The sequence below is a fragment of the Rhipicephalus microplus genome, unplaced genomic scaffold (assembly GCF_043290135.1).
Source record: "Rhipicephalus microplus isolate Deutch F79 unplaced genomic scaffold, USDA_Rmic scaffold_28, whole genome shotgun sequence".
In the NCBI taxonomy this organism is placed as follows: domain Eukaryota; kingdom Metazoa; phylum Arthropoda; class Arachnida; order Ixodida; family Ixodidae; genus Rhipicephalus; species Rhipicephalus microplus.
The window spans coordinates 4,163,140-4,179,294 of NW_027464601.1; the positions used below are offsets into that span (position 1 = coordinate 4,163,140).

At 44.4% G+C, this 16,155-nt stretch overlaps 1 protein-coding gene across 1 annotated transcript in view; it reads left to right on the plus strand.

Annotated features, from left to right (window-relative positions):
* The window catches only part of LOC119159865 (neprilysin-1-like), a 54,370-nt gene that overhangs the window by 33,804 nt on the left and 4,411 nt on the right, over positions 1-16,155 (plus strand). Inside the window, exons 9-13 of the mRNA XM_037412687.2 lie at positions 183-234; positions 392-459; positions 1,255-1,385; positions 10,375-10,440; positions 16,000-16,107. Of these exons, the coding sequence (XP_037268584.2) occupies positions 183-234; positions 392-459; positions 1,255-1,385; positions 10,375-10,440; positions 16,000-16,107 (425 nt within the window). The remainder of the gene's footprint in view (positions 1-182; positions 235-391; positions 460-1,254; positions 1,386-10,374; positions 10,441-15,999; positions 16,108-16,155) is intronic.

Sequence of the window (16,155 nt, forward strand, 5' to 3'; positions counted from 1 at the left end):
ATGTTACCGTATATATATGCATGCTCACAGATATCTATAAACAAGCTTCCCACCTTCTATGGGTGTGTGTACAAGCGGCATGTGTTTCAGCCAAACCGTGTTTTACGCATGTGTTTTGCTGAGGTATAATACACCTTGTGCATGCATCATGCTTAAGTACATAATGAATGTTATCCTTCCAGATATACCAATGGGCTTGTTCAGCGAGCCTATTCTTCATTCCGACGTCTCTTCGTAAGTTTCATCACCTGCATTATTTTACCTCTGCCAATTTCTCAGCGCACATGTTTCTGTTTCTAGTTAATAGAGTTTCTGATCGTGTAGGCCTGTACTGACTCTTAGTGATGTGGGCGCTTTTGACGAGCTCAAAATTTTCGGTGTGACTTCACAGCATATTCACCGTCTCCAGACCAGGTGCCAGAATAGCTCATGCCATGCTGGGTGCTGTTGACAAACGAGGTAAGAATTCCCGTTCAAAACTATTTCAAAACACCTAAGCTATGTTGATTTCACGTGGTGCTTATTTCAAGTAGCACCAGGATGACCTAATTGCTAGCCGCAAAACGGCATATATTTCGACGTTTATACTGGTTAGCGAAAACTTCAGATCAAAAGAGAATGCGAAACATCATTGAAAGAGACATTTACGTTGCAGTGGCATTACGGCTACTCAAGCACAGTTCAGTGGGCGCAACCAGTTCCTTGGAGCGTTCGATATTAAAGGCAAACTTCAGTTCCATGTTCGAAGAATATTGTCAGCGACACTGGAGTGACGCACAATTTTTCATTTATCGAAGGTACCACCCCTCAATACCTACGGTCGAGCAATCATTCAAGATTATCGTTGCATTCTGCGTTTATTTATTTTATTACTCGTTTGCTTAACTGTTCACTCAATGAATTAGTACAGTGGAGAATCTTTTCTGTGCGGCGATAAGATTTAATTACAGATGTGGGCATATCAAGCTTGGTATGGGCCTTCCGCACGGCAAGCAGCTGTCCAGCATACAACGGCCAAAGTTACGAAATTGTAAAAGATCCAGATTTGGTACCTATCTTATTTGCTTACATTCATCCTGTTCGGTAATGCATTAGTTTGTAAAGCTCCTGCATACAGTTGAAATTGGACACCGCGACAATTGAGTAGAATGAACTATATAGATACGTGTATATTGGCCACTCTGTTTATGAACAGCGACCACGTCCTCAGCTTTTGCTTGTGGTACGAATCACTACAAAACAAAATCGGCGCAGGCTTCCTGTACACCGTATCGAGCACGTACAGAAAGTGGTGGACGGAGGAGACGCACTACCGGTACGCACAGGTGCTCTCCTGCTTCATGGAACAGTACAAGGGAATCGTCGACCGCAAACTGCATCTCAGGGTGAGAAAATCAGTACCTAACTAGAAGCCGGGCAGCCGAGGCTTGCAGGGCTTTGTGGAGTAGTTTTAGTTTCTAACTTTCGATTGACAAAAGTGAAACGAAGAAGATACACGAAAGAACTCTAATCTAGCATACTTTGTCATCTCTTCTTTCATACATCATTGTGATGTACTATCGGCCTCAAATGAAACGCGAACAGCGGAGCGCGTGGCACAAGCCTTATAAATGGCATAGTGCGCGCCGTCCACCAGTTATTGACACGGACAGGCTCGCACATCCGATGTGGCTATACTCTTTACTCTATACTCTTTCTATACACTATAACGCTATACTCTTTCTAATGCTTGAAACACGCACTCCGCTGTTCGGGTTTCATTTGACCCCGATAGTACATATAAGACAAAATAAGACAAGAATGCGCCCTTTCTACACTGTAAGCCGAAATCATTCAAACTTGTACTAACTGCAATCACTAAATCAGTGCAACAAGGAGAAAATGCGGCGCAGTGTGTGCCGTGTGCAAACACCCGACAATGAAGGGCCCAACGGGGAAAGTGACTGCGCAGCGATCGTCTGCTGCCACGCTGCACTGCTCGGCCTTGTCGGTTATCTCATAAACAAGTGATATCGGAAGTGCGTCTCAGTGAAAGCGAAGCATTATAAACGAATTGCAGCAGTTAAAAGCAAAACGTTTTACTCGCGTCGGCGCTGTGAGCGAACGAGCTCCATCGCGTATTTTTTTTTTTTCTTATCAGCTGCTGGCACGAACTGGCTCAAACAAGTGGAAGCCTCCGAGCAAACACACCTTGAATAAGCCGTTTTAATGTGCCGAATGAGGAAAAATTACGAATAACACAGAGAATGCTAATAAAAGTAAGCTGTTCGGCTCTAATCGTGTTCCCGCAAAGTCACTGGCCCCAACTTCGAAGCGATATACGAAGTAGACATTGTATGTCATCCGCAACAACACGGCCGGCGGCTGGTGTGAGTGCGTTGCCGGCGCAGGCGAAAAAAACGTCGCACAGATTCTTTTTCACATCAAATAATGACTTCCGCGTTAACGTATAGTTAAAACTGTCTTTCTCTGTATGCGAAAGTTGTTGGCAAACATGTACAGCGTGAAGGCGAGCGCCGATACGTATCATCGTGAGGCCGGCGTTGTACAGCGAGCGACTTAAGAAGCACAGTGGGCTAACCATACCTGCTAGCAGTCTGGTCGTTGTATTAGTACATATATCTACATCACTCCGCAATACGCAGTGGACAGTGGGCACCTACCTATTTTTCACTTCTGTCTAAATTACCGACGACGAAAATTTCTTAGGAGATGTATTTTTTTGATTGAAAGTTGCCGTTAAGCCATGCTCCTCGTAAGCATAGTGACACTGTCTGCAAGAAGCCTGCTCGGTGGTATCGGTGGAGCGGCTGCGTGCTTCGTCAGCCCTCCTGCTCTTATACCTTGGAGTCCAAACTGAACTTCATTGCTTCTGCTAAGGCAACCAGCGCCAAAACTGGCGGGCGAGCCAGGCTGAAGCTATCACCGGCTACGGTGTGTCTTACGCAACGCGTGGCAAGCTCACTCCAGCTTAGGGTTCAATTCCACACCAATGATGCAGTCGACATCACCTAGCCTGGCACGTAGTATGCAACGCGTGGCGACACAACACGCCCATCGGTGCAATACAGCGGCAGTTCCTGATTGTAGGTTGCTAACGTAAGGAATACCTAGGGCTTCTAAAAGAACGTCCTAGCAGACGTTATCATCTGCTGATAACCCCGCTCATCCCCGCTCTACGTCGCTCATCGCCGCTCATCGTCGAGCTCCTTAAGCTGTCGGCCCCAGTGCCGAATATGTAACGCCTCTGTTTAAGTTGTACATAAATGTTGCCTTAACTCACCATCGCCTTGTCCACTCCGTATATCAGCTCTGCGCAGAAGCAGCCATGAGCTTAGATACACGCGATTCTTAACACTACATAAGCGCCGCTGTTATGCTTGCGTTTGCGGGTTCGTGCACCAACACTGCTAACGTTGATACGGCCGACACGATCGGGTTCTAGCTGATAATTCATATTCGCTGACTGAACAGATGTTGAACATTAGGTAGCTTCATATTAAGATATCGGTGCACTTTGGTGTTACGAATGAGAACACGAAAGTTTCACGTACTACGCTATCCATGTTTATTGCTTTACTACGTCGAGCAGACGTAGTGATCCGGCACTACATGCAGGTCAAGATAATGTGCCTATATATATCCGATGGTTAGATTTTCCAGTGTAGCTCAGGTGGTCGGTATTTGCGTGCTTTTACTTTGAAGTAGTGGTGTGTGTATATTTGTGTTGCGTGCCCCGTATTCTGAGTTCTTCAATGCTGATCAAGTTGGAATTATTAATAAAACATGCCGGACAAACGAAAGGGTGGTATTTTTTTTTTTGCATCCGCCCAGATGGTTCAACTGCTTGTACCACTGGAGCATTCCACGAGGACCAACATTTAAACGAAGTGGATTGCAGTTACTCTAGAAGTTGGTTCAAAATTGGTTCATAATCTGTGGCGGCCCACTTACTCCCTTGAAGAACCAGTGTCATACCCCACTTTAGTCCTCTTTAGGTTTAGAGCATGCCCTTCGAGATTAGCCGCCAGCGCGCTATTGCTACGGGCGTCCCACTTGGCACGTCGCCTAGCGGATAAGTGTAACTTTGCCGCCTGCTGAAGGCGCCGCGAGATGGCGACCTTTCTCAATGAGTCGAGCGGCGCTCGTTTGCCTGGCACAGGGTACGATTTATGTCGCTTATGTCGCAACATTGACCGTATTGACATGTTACCTATTTGAGACACGCCATGAGCGCACAATGCATCTCTTTGCTACAGCGACAGATAACTTCAGGATACGTTCTTAAGAAACAACTCCTTGCTTTCGCATGCAACTTTGGTCGTTAAAGAGCTGACTTGGATAACAGAGGCCACTAGTAGGTAATATTTATTCTATAGGTTGCTTGCAAGCTTGCACGAACACGAGCCCTCCTGAGATACTTGACAGCAACTTCAGTGAGGGACCGCCTGTGAAACTCGGCATTGTGTGTCTGACGTGACATGTGTCTATTCTTCTCTCTCTCTTTTACTCCCCTCTCCCCCTTCCCATGTGTAGGGTAACAAACTGGACGCATAGTCTAGTTAACCTCCCTACCTTTCCTACATTCCTTCTCTCTCTCTCTAATTGCTCGCGAAATATGACAGTGCGTAAGCATGTTTCTTTTTTTTAATCGCTTTTAGCATCTATGAAGTACTGCAGCAGCTACATTACGTCATTACAGCTAAATATTTAGCTCAAACAACATAAGTTCTGGTATATGCAACCACGCCAGAAGACATAGCATTGTCTTTCACACTTCAAGAGAAATGCTTACAGCGGCACTGTTATGGATATAAGCAAACTCTTCCGAGTTTTTTCGCGTGCCTAACATACTGTCTTTTGATTGCTTTTATTTTTTTTCTGGTCTGCCGGGATTCTAATGTAGATATATAAGTGCACACGGAAAAACTTTACTGAATGCCCCCCCCTGTCGTCTCTATTTATTTCGTTTTAAATGCGAAGCACTTTTTAGCGAACTTCAGTGACTTTGAGCGTATCTATCTATCTATCTATCTATCTATCTATCTATCTATCTATCTATCTATCTATCTATCTATCTATCTATCTATCTATCTATCTATCTATCTATCTATCTATCTATCTATCTATCTATCTATCTATCTATCTATCTATCTATCTATCTATCTATCTATCTATCTATCTGTCTGTCTATCTATCTGTCTATCTATCTATCTATCTATCTATCTATCTATCTATCTATCTATCTATCTATCTATCTATCTATCTATCTATCTATCTATCTATCTATCTAACGATGGCGAGCATCTAACGATGGCGAGCACGCGCACCGTGTCACGTCGAAATATATTGGCGCCTTGGCTCTGGCATGTAGTCTTGTTCTCACATCACATGATTATCATGTTCACACCAGTCACATACCTTCGTCATTCATTGACGTCACGTGATACCAAATTTGGCATGTGTGAAGATGGCGAAGCGGCCGCGAGTGCATCATGAATGTGGCATGTAGTGATGTTGTTACGTGACGTGCATGTCGTGATTATCATGTTTGTATGTGTCATTTACCAGTGTAGTCCGTTCGCGTTACGTAATGACGAGTTTTGGTACATGTGAACCTAGCGAAACAGCCGCGAGCGCATCATGAGCATGGCAAGTAGTTATGCTGTTACATCACACGCATCTCATGCAGCATGTCGTATTTCACAACGGTTGCCGTCGGGTCGCGGCGAAGGACGCTGGTCACGCCGGTCGCGCCTGGCGTCAGACTATTGAGTGTTCGTGTTTTGCTTACGTTGCGTCGCTGTGCCCAGCGTACGTATGGGTCGGCGCTACATTGGAGCATATTGGGCCCTTCATGATGCACTCGCGGCCATTTTGCTAGCTTCACATATACCTAATTTGGTGTTAAGTGACGTCAATGGATGACGAAAGTATATGACCGGTGCAAACATGATAATCCTGACACGCGTACTATATAAGAGCATGAGAACATACCACGCTCATAGCGTGCTCACGCTCGTTTCGCTAGCTCCTCATATACTAAGTTTGGTATCACATGATATGAACAGATGGCGAAGGTAAACGACACATCCAAACATGATCATCACGACCGTAACGTTGTGCAGATTTTAAAATGACATATCAACCTTCCTCATTCGTGCTTCGCATATAATCGATTCCCACTAGGATCTGCCAATTTTTTATTCTTTTTCTTTTATTTTCGAATGAATTTTTTAGTCGGGGTATGTCAGGCGTTTCTCGGGATCTGTTCACTGCCTTTTCCCATAGTCACAGCTGCGGATGCGCGCGCCCCTAGAAACCGGAGCCTTCACCATGACACGCTTCGGCGTCGGCAGCTGTCAGCAACAGCTGTGGGTGTGGGTGCTTATTTTAACCGTGCACGCTAGCTACTATAGTCAGTGACAACTTTGCTTGGCACTTAAGGGAAAGCTGCGGAGGTGGAGCTTCTGCACATGTAGCACTGCGCGATGTAGTTCATTCTGGCGCGCGTCTCATATCGCGTTGTATGTAAAGTGACAGGGGCGCACCATCAGCGTTTCATTTAGACGTAGACGCCTTTTTATATTTGAGATGCATTCAAAAAGGCGGGAATTTTTCACTCAATGTCACGGACGGCTATTTTTGGCGACACCGCGTCACGGCAAGTAACGGGCGCCGTACTCCCCGACTGACCGTGAGAAACGGCGGCGCATGAAAGGGATGCAGGGATGCGAGAAGTGCAAAATGGGGTGCTCTTCTTAGAACGTCGCCGCCGACAGTGAATCCTTTTGTAACTGTGGCGACGTCTGCAAGGTCGTAGAAGGCCGCGGTATACCCCGAACAAGGATTAGACTACAAGATGCACCGACTGAGAGCTAAGTGGTTCACCGTTCCCACGGGGAAAAGCGTGGGAAACGCTCTGGTGGCCAAGCCGTATGACAACAACCCGACAGGTTGTCACTCTCGCTAGTTGCGGGCCCTCTCCCAATTAAAAAGGGGTGGGGTCAAAATATTTTTGGGGCGGAGTTTCCATCAATTAAACGCACATGATTGGACCCATGTAGAGGTCTCTTGTCCCCAAGGAAGAGAGCGAGGAGACACGAGGGGGATTTAAGCGCAGGTATTTGCCCTGCTAGGCAGACTAGTCGCTGACCAAGATGGTGTAGAAACAGATCAACAAGCATCTCTTCTAGAAGTTTTTAGTGTGGCTCTTTATCGGCTGGCCACCTAAACTTAGCCGTTCGTCTAGTTGTGACGCGATATTAACGTCTGCAACGTAGACATCGGGACTTCGCCTCGAGTTAGCTCAACCTGCTCGAAGTCACCTGCATGCACTAGCCTCCCGGAGCCACCAGCGTTGCAACACCGCCGACATCGCAGTCGTGCCAGAACTCTCTTCGACTTCTCGCATCCGATCGTCGGGGACACAACGCTGCCGGTCATCACACGTATGCCTTCACCTGTTTATACCTTCGAACTTTCTCCTCCGTCATTCTATTCTTGTTAGTTTGTGTAGTTTGCAATAGTTCTCTCTTGTAAGCTGATTTATTGTTTCTGTTATATATTTCTTTAGTTGTATCAAGTGTCAATGTATTTTCTTAGTTGTATTGAAGTGTTGTATTAGATCCCGTGTGCTGCATTATCACTAGAGTAAAGTTTGTTTTGTTTTCTCACGTCTCTGATCTCTTCACTGTCTCTGCTTGCGTACGGAACGAACCAACCTGCTGTCATTCCCGTCGCCGACTTCACGCTGGCGACGCTAGAGTGGCAGCTTGTAACACTCATTCATAAACGCAAAGGCACAACATGTAAATTAAAAGAAATACGAATATTTTACAGGTGTGAGCTGCGTACTTTCCCAAATCGCTCAACGTAGAAAATAATCGACGAACACTTACATTTAAAGCTGAAAATAGGGGCTCTACTTTGGAACTACCTTCACTGGTGGTAGGATGCACGTGATTTTGCTACATAGCTTTCTCTTCAGTGCCAAGAAATGTTGTCGCCGTGTAAAGAGATGGAAACGCAGACAACGTTTTGCATGACAGAAAAACACTACTTGCAGCTAATGGCGCTAAAGGTTGCATGATGTAAGGAAAAATAAACATTATACATCTAACGCTGGGTTCTCACATGCAAAACACCGTTATACACGCTATTCAATGCATCCACATTTTCTCGCGATTACTGTTGGGGATGAGGGGGGGAGGGGTAGAAAAAGTGGGTAACGATTAAGAGTACTTGGTACTCTACGATGAGAGAGCCTAAAGCTGTCCCAAGCGGCAGAAGCAAGAGATTTTATTACTGGAGAGGCAATTTCAGGGGCGAAGCTCCTTAAAGCGGCACCCGTTCATCCCTCGTAGTAGTGCATAACATGTCTTACGCTTTGACCTGCAAGGTAGTGCCGGTGGGAGAATTCTTCTGTGCGTTGTTGAACAATAAAAATTCGCAGCGTGCGCGTTCACTAAAAACCGAAATCTCCTGTCTCTCATTCCCCATTAGCAGCAATTGGCGTGTACATTGAGCACTATCTGACAAGAAAGGGTTGCTGTATACGTTATACTCGCTGGGCGTAACTTTCTTCGTTTTAGAAAGGTTTAGCGAGCGTTCGGCCACAGTGCCATGAATATAGTGAAGTAGTATATACCATGAAATCAAGGTGGTTAAAGCTGGGAAGTAGACACGAAGCGCAAGCCGTAAGAAAGTGTGCGTGTGCCACCTGTCGTTTAGTCCTTTAAATGTCCGCTTGATGGCGGTGCTTTTATGTGCGGAATACATGATGAAAAGATGCAAGATGGTGGCACTTGGAGTGTTGACTAGATGGATGAACGGACACACAGACAGATGCATGGACGGACGCACGGATGGCTGCACGGATAGATGGACGCATGCACAGACGCAGAGGCTGATGCATGGACAAACGCAGGTATGGACGCATGGACGGGCGGACGGTCACACAGGCGGACGCATGGACGGACGGACGGTAGCAAGAACGAAAGGACGAACGGATGCTTCGCTCCAATCTCCACCATTCACCCCAAGGATATGCTGCCATTTTTTTTTCGTGACCGGATTTACATGTAGACGACAGCTATAAAGGCAGCTGTGGCTACGCTTTGGCGCTCAATGAAGAATACTAAGTGATATTATTCCGTGTGTCAACGCAGATATAAGGACACGACAAGCTTTTTTGTTTTAATGGGAGGCGAAAGTGCTAAGAATCAAGGCGCTGGCTTTTGTCGTTGTAAATAAAGTGTCATGTATCCTCAAGGGATCATTTTCTCCCTCCTCTACCCCATCCAGGCATTAGCTTTGGTGCATCAAACCAGTTCTTGATTGTCCAGCACCGCAACTAAAGAGGGTACTACGTTCACTTATATTCTGTAAATAATGCAAGACATTTTATACATTGAAGCCTGATTATCATAGCTCTGCCTAGAACAGAGCATTAATGACACCTCATTTCCTCAGTCGTCCTGTGCTGAACTGGCAATGGACATGCCAGATACCAATCAATAACAAGGAAACTGGTGGAACTATTTGTTCTTCATATTAAAAAAAAGGTGATTTCTGCTTTAAAGCAAGCACATTGTACATTCAGAATAAACATAAGCCGCTGCGAGAACCTACTAATGAAAATTGCGTTCATTTTTTGAGCAATGCATGACTACGCAGATAAGGAAAATAACGATTGTAGTGAATCGGACATCAGGGACGGTTTGCAGAGGAAAAAAACGCAGACAATATACACAACTCTGGATGGTTGGTAGAAAAATAAAGTAAGAGAGAAAGAAAGAAAGAAAAGAACAGCCACATTCTAACACGCGAGACAATAATTCAGCGTTCGTGTCTATTCCGTGTGGGCTGTTTTTACAAAACGTCCTTGAGAAAAGTTACCAGTGCCTAGCAAAACTTACCGTATGACATCACTGAAAGCTCTTGTGGCGAACGGCCTTGTGCACCGCCCCGCAGTCCTAGGTATGCGTCAAAATCGAAAATGCGATTGCCCAATTACAGCAGCAAGCAACGTTTTGCTTTTGGTCACCGCATGTGTGCTGAATTTTTTTATTTGTAATCGCACAGTAGGTGGGATTGCCAAGCTTTCGTCCTCCACGCGTGTTCTCGTCGGGAGAAGCGATCCATGGAGGGGGGGGGGGGGGGGGCACCCGCTGTGCTGTGACGACGGTAGTAGTTATCCCGCTTTCTCCGATTACGCGCTCGCATGTGAACAGAACGGGATGGCTGGAGCAACTGTGCACCACCAGTTGATCTCGGAGGCCACTTTTAGAGATGCCACTTCTTGCAAAAATTTGGTGCATATTCGCCTTTTTTGCCTTTTCTTCGTGTATAACTTTCTTTTCCTTTTCTCAGCTGACATCCTCGGGAACCTCCGAAATGAACGTCGCTGACAATGCAGCCCCAGAAGTGCTCTACGAGGTGAGTAGTGGAGACAGCTGTTTGTCCGAACCGCTTTCGGTAAAATAAACTAAGACAGAAAAGTAACTGCTAGGAACATGGTTTTCATGGCGCATTTTGCAGCACGAAAGTGTCACGTGAGTGTCACCTGCATTCAATGTTTGTCATGCGTACTTGCGCGCTATATCAGCGATTTCAATAGAGACTGATCATGTTACACTTATAAGACAAAACTAAACCAAGGGATGCTTCAATTATGTTGTGAGTTTGAAAGGGCCCTGAAACATTTTTTGAGTAACCATAGAATTAATACACTTGAAGAGTTTATTGCCACACAAATTTAACACAGCTAAAGTTTTAAGCATTCATCCAGGATGAGTGGAGTATAAAAATTTGCCACACGCTGCAACCGTATTCTCTCTTGTTTCGCCCCGAAATAGCGCTGAAAGCTCAGCGAAAAAAAATGGCAGGGGCAAAAAAAAAAAAAACGTCACGCACGCCTCGTGACTTCGAGCACCTTTTCCCTTATTTGGTTTCTTCGAATACGTGCTTTTTTTTTTCAGTGCGATCATGCGCGCACCTGTGGACAAGCCATGGCCTCCCGCGACGAGCTCTATAAATATACCGAGCGCGCCATGTTCAAATCAGCCAATGGCGGATGGATGGCCTTCCTACGAGTGCTTTTGGGCTTATTCCGTGATTTATCGAGAGAAGAGAAGGCAATTTTTAGCTGACTTTGATAATTTATTGTGAATTCAAGGCCACCTGTTGCACTTTAATATTTAGCTCACGTGTTGTCAGAAGTCTCTACTGCCAATCGGCAGCGCTTTCTGCCTATGCTCGAAAATTGTTGCAAGGCCCTTTTGAGTGCTAAAGGAGAAGAATATGAGGTGTTCCGTAAAGGAAAAATGGGGTCGCTCAATCGAAATTACCATTATCTAGGCTTTTTTAACGTGTTTCTAAACCTGAGTTTGCGGGAGCATTGCAGAGCACTATCATGGAAATGAAGCAGGAAAACGCAATGCGGGAAAAAAAAAAAAGCCCGGGCAGGCTGATAAAAACAGACAGAGCGCTATCTAGTCAGTCTGCTCAGCCATTGTTTTGTCACCGTAATTCCCTACTCCTGTTCAAGTAAGATGAACTAACTAACCAGATCTCCGACACTTGTGGACTTTATGAAAGCGCAGCCGTGCTGCAGCGGGGAATTGATTGCCCTACTTCATGCTTACCAGGTCTACATTGCAGCAGCTAAAATGGCAGCACGCATATTGTATCTTACACCGCATAATATAAGAATAATATAAGACTTCATTTCTCCAAATTCATTTCAAACAGCACATGTATTTTTGTTCGCAGCTACAATAGTTCAACAAAGCAGTGATAGCACTACCAGTAGAATGATTTTACATTGGCTCATGACCACTTTTCATAACAGTGCCTAGTCTTTCTGTAGTTATCACTCGGTTAGAACAGTCTTGCAGTATTCTAGGCATCTAATCTTTGTTGCTTAGTATACTCAAGGGCTAACGAGCTTACTGTACTCATGTTGGGGAAGTTTTGCATGAACACTGTAGTCCTTTATTGCTTAGGTACACGTAATGAATGACTAATAAGATCGTTGCTGCGTGTACCACTGCTAACAGAATTTGGTGTCAGAATGGAACACCGTGGTCGTACGAAGCGATTCACCATATAAAAACTAGTTTGCAAAGAGGAGTCGGTTCGTTTGGTGCCATTAGCAACTTAATGCGAGCAGGCATGCTGTCTCACTGTCCTTAAGGAGCAAACACGAATCGAATAAATACATCTTTTGTGTTGAAATAGGTCATAAGATATCTATTTTACATGGATGTGCATATTCGCTATGGAGCAGCAATTATGATGGAGTTTGGGGCACTACTGTTCACGCGTAACAATCAATTTAGCAACTTCTAGTCGTCCTTCGGCAAGGCTGTATTGACCATTGAGCAGCTTTGCAATTCATCTGATTTGCAATTCACCTGAGAAGCGTAAAAAGTAAGGGAGACAGATAAGTAAACGGAAAACACCTCGCATGTGGTCGTGCTGTCCTACTTTAGTCTTTGCTACGATCAGATGACGGGACATGAAATGTTGGTGCAATGTTGCTGTTGGAGGCAACTTTGCGCCGCACTAGCTACTTACGACCCGTATTCCGATGAAAACTTTGAGTTGACTCCATGGCTACATTGTGGCTACTTGAAATATTGATTTTGGGGCATCTAGGAGCCATAATAGTTGTTTGCTTTGAAAAAGTATTGCTGCATAGCTTTTCTCTAGTATCGGCAAATCCGAGTAGGCGTCTTTCCCTGGCAGTGGGTTGGTGCACGTCTATACATACATACATACATACATACATACATACATACATACATACATACATACATACATACATACATACATACATACATACATACATACATACATACATACATACATACATACATACATACATACATACATACATACATACATACATACATACATACATACATACATACATACATACATAGAAGTTTGAAAACATAAATCAACATTAACTCAAATGTACCCAACCACAAGTGAGCAATGTAGTCTAAGACATAGCCATTGCAAACTTCCACTTTGTCGAACTAAATACGGAGCTCTTCAACTTAAATACCTCATACCTTTTTTTCAATTAACATCCGCAAGTTCTAAGTAATGTGAATGAAGCCATGTCAAAATCTATGTTTAAGCGTGTCATTAAGTTTTATTTTTTGTCCTGTGAGCCTTCATAATGTGAGGAAGGCATCCAGTATTATGTGGTGTACGACATCTGTATTCAAGATAGTGCTTTGGTAAAAATATTTTGTGTGTGTTAAGTACTGTTTCTGGATGTACTATATGTTTGTTTTTTTATCTTAGTACTTACGCTTTTTTTTAGTTGTGTAATATAAAATCATTAAAACCCAGTTGAACAGTGCTTGGAGGGTAGGGCCATTGCCAGACCATTAATATGTCTTTAGCCGTACCATCCCTTCACATGTACCATGTTTAGATATACCATCCTGAAAATGAACAATAATATTATTAGATAATAATATTATATATATGTAGCCCACCAAAAACTGGCTCCATGACTGCAAACATGGAGGGACTTAGTTTCATCCGTATTGTAAAACGCGTGGCTAGCACGCTCCGTCTTTGCTGACTCCGTCTATGCCGACGCTGTGCGCCAGTTTGTGATGCCGATGCACAGCTCGTGTTCTCGTGAGAACTTCGCAAGAACGCTTGTTCGAGAATTCTGACGCTCACCTTCACGAACAAGGACGTCCTGGCGTTCCAAACATGCAGCCTGCTCAGCGTCCACGGTGAGAGAAAAAAAAAAAAACCCGCCGTGGTGGTCTAGTGGCCTAGGAACTCGGCTGTAGACCCGCAGGTCGCGGGACCAAATTATGGTTGCGGCGGCTGCACTTTCGATAGAGGCCAGAATATACGGCGTCTCTCATAATCATAGAGTGGTTTTGAGACGTTAAACCTCACATATTAATGAAATCAATCAATCACCAGTAAAAAGAAAAACCTTCATTTGGGAATAGTAAGGCCCCTTAGCCTCCCCTCGTACCCCTCTTTGCACTCACTTCTCTTTCTCACCTCCTTGCTTCACTATGTAATACCCATCTGATAACTGAAATTCCAGTTTGGCTCCATGGCTACCATGAGTAGCCCTCCCCTCTTTTCTCTCCTCCTAGCCCTCACATTTTTCCTTCTCCCTCTGACTACTCTTTTTTACCACCTTGCTTTTTGTGAAAGAAAGGGCGATGCTCTTGCAGCGTGTATTTTGATGTGTTCGCGTTCCACCCTAAAATACTATTAGTAACTATCGGCGCAGACTACGCTGCAGTGTTCGAGAAGTTTTGCAATATTCATCGATTATTTTGTCATGATTCCGTACAGGATGCGTAAGATTAAGTTTATGCGAGTGGCTACGTGAGTACCAGTGATAAAACTGGATGTTAAAGTGGATAATGTGTAAAAGGCGGTGCCTTCTACCGATGATCATATTACTGACGGCCGACGCCCTCATCGCTGCTACCAGCCTGAAGCATAAATTATTTGAACCTTACATTTCAATTTTTTTTTTGGCACAGCGTAGCCCGAATGAAAAATTTCGTCTGGCCTCAAGCCAACTGCTGCTTCGTTCACTTCATCATCTCTTAAAACCTACTTGAGCCTCCCTTCCTCCTTCCCTACTCCTCACCCTAGCGTCTCTTCTTCTCCCTCTCCTCGTTACCCTCACATCTTATTCTACCCCCCCCCCTCCCAATCACTGGCTTTTCCTACCCCATTGCGATGCTATACATTACATGGCTATCTTTCACTTTACTCTATACCCTCACAGAACGCCTCGCGCTTACTTCGTTTCTCCGCACCCTTTCTATACTACATTATACGTGGCTATACTATAGTCGGCTATGCTAAACATATTTTTAGCCTCGTGACGCCAATGGACCTCGTGACATGATTTAAGATGACACGACAGGACCTTGGACTGGGCTTTTGAAGTGATCAACACTTAATACAAGCATCCGATAGGGATTACATGTAGAAAATTAATTGAAAGCTATCGTTCTTTTGATAGCAAGCCGGCGCACTATATGAAACTATAGCATAAACGCAGGCAGAAAAAGAAAGTGGTGGGCGTTACGATATGCTCAGTACCTTTCGACCCCAGGTGGTCGAAAGGTACTGAGCCCTCCACTATGGCGCCTCTTATTTGCATAGGGTGGTTTTGGGACGTTAAAACTTGCATATCAATCATCAATCAATCATAAACACAAAAGAACACAGGACATGCACTTCAATGCATATTTTCAACTAGCCCAGCTTTTGATCCTGTTGAAATATGTCAAACCCTGTCCATTTCATGTTCATCATTAGCGACTAGTGCACACAGAGGAAAATCAATAAAGTTGTTACAACAATGTATTACCACAGAATTATACAGCTTACTTATTGTTCGCAGCAGTCCCGCATATCGTAACGAATTGGCTACCCCTTAAACGTTGCCCGTCCTCATGCTGATACTGCCACCTTCGCATCTTCTTTCTTTTTTTTCTTTTTTTGCGAGAGCAGCAAATGACTGGAATGACCTTGCGCAGCATATCTCTAACTCAAGTGCATCTGTTTTCACAGAAGTTATCACATCACAATATACCATGTAACAAAGTGCTATGTTGTATATCTTGTAACTCAATTCTTACGTAATACCGCCTGGTAGGCTCCTTCAGACAAACAAGTGAAACTGAATTACCCCTTGTTCTTGCTCGCGTACATCTGGAGCAGAACTCGCAGAAGTTCTGTTCTTTGGGTGTGATTTTCCATTCATTATAGCCAACGTTGCAAACAATGTAGCCCGTGTCGCGATTTGCTGACATATTTTCTTAAGAATACTTACAGCATAGGGAGTTTTTGGTAAAACAGCCCCTGCTTCTTGCGCTATTCCTTATAAACTAAACAGGTTGCTTCTTAATGATGCCCTAATTAAACTTGCGTGATCTTTCATGGCATAATATTTTGATTTCTATTCCTTTCATACAGGCCTTCCGCCAAACAGTCGACGACATGGACATCGACAACCTTCACTTCTCTATGGCTGGTCTTAAGAATTTCAATCTTGACCAGCTCTTCTTCATTTCCTATGCCATGGTATATCAATTCATTTTTCTTGTCATAGTACTCATTTTAACGTTTCCG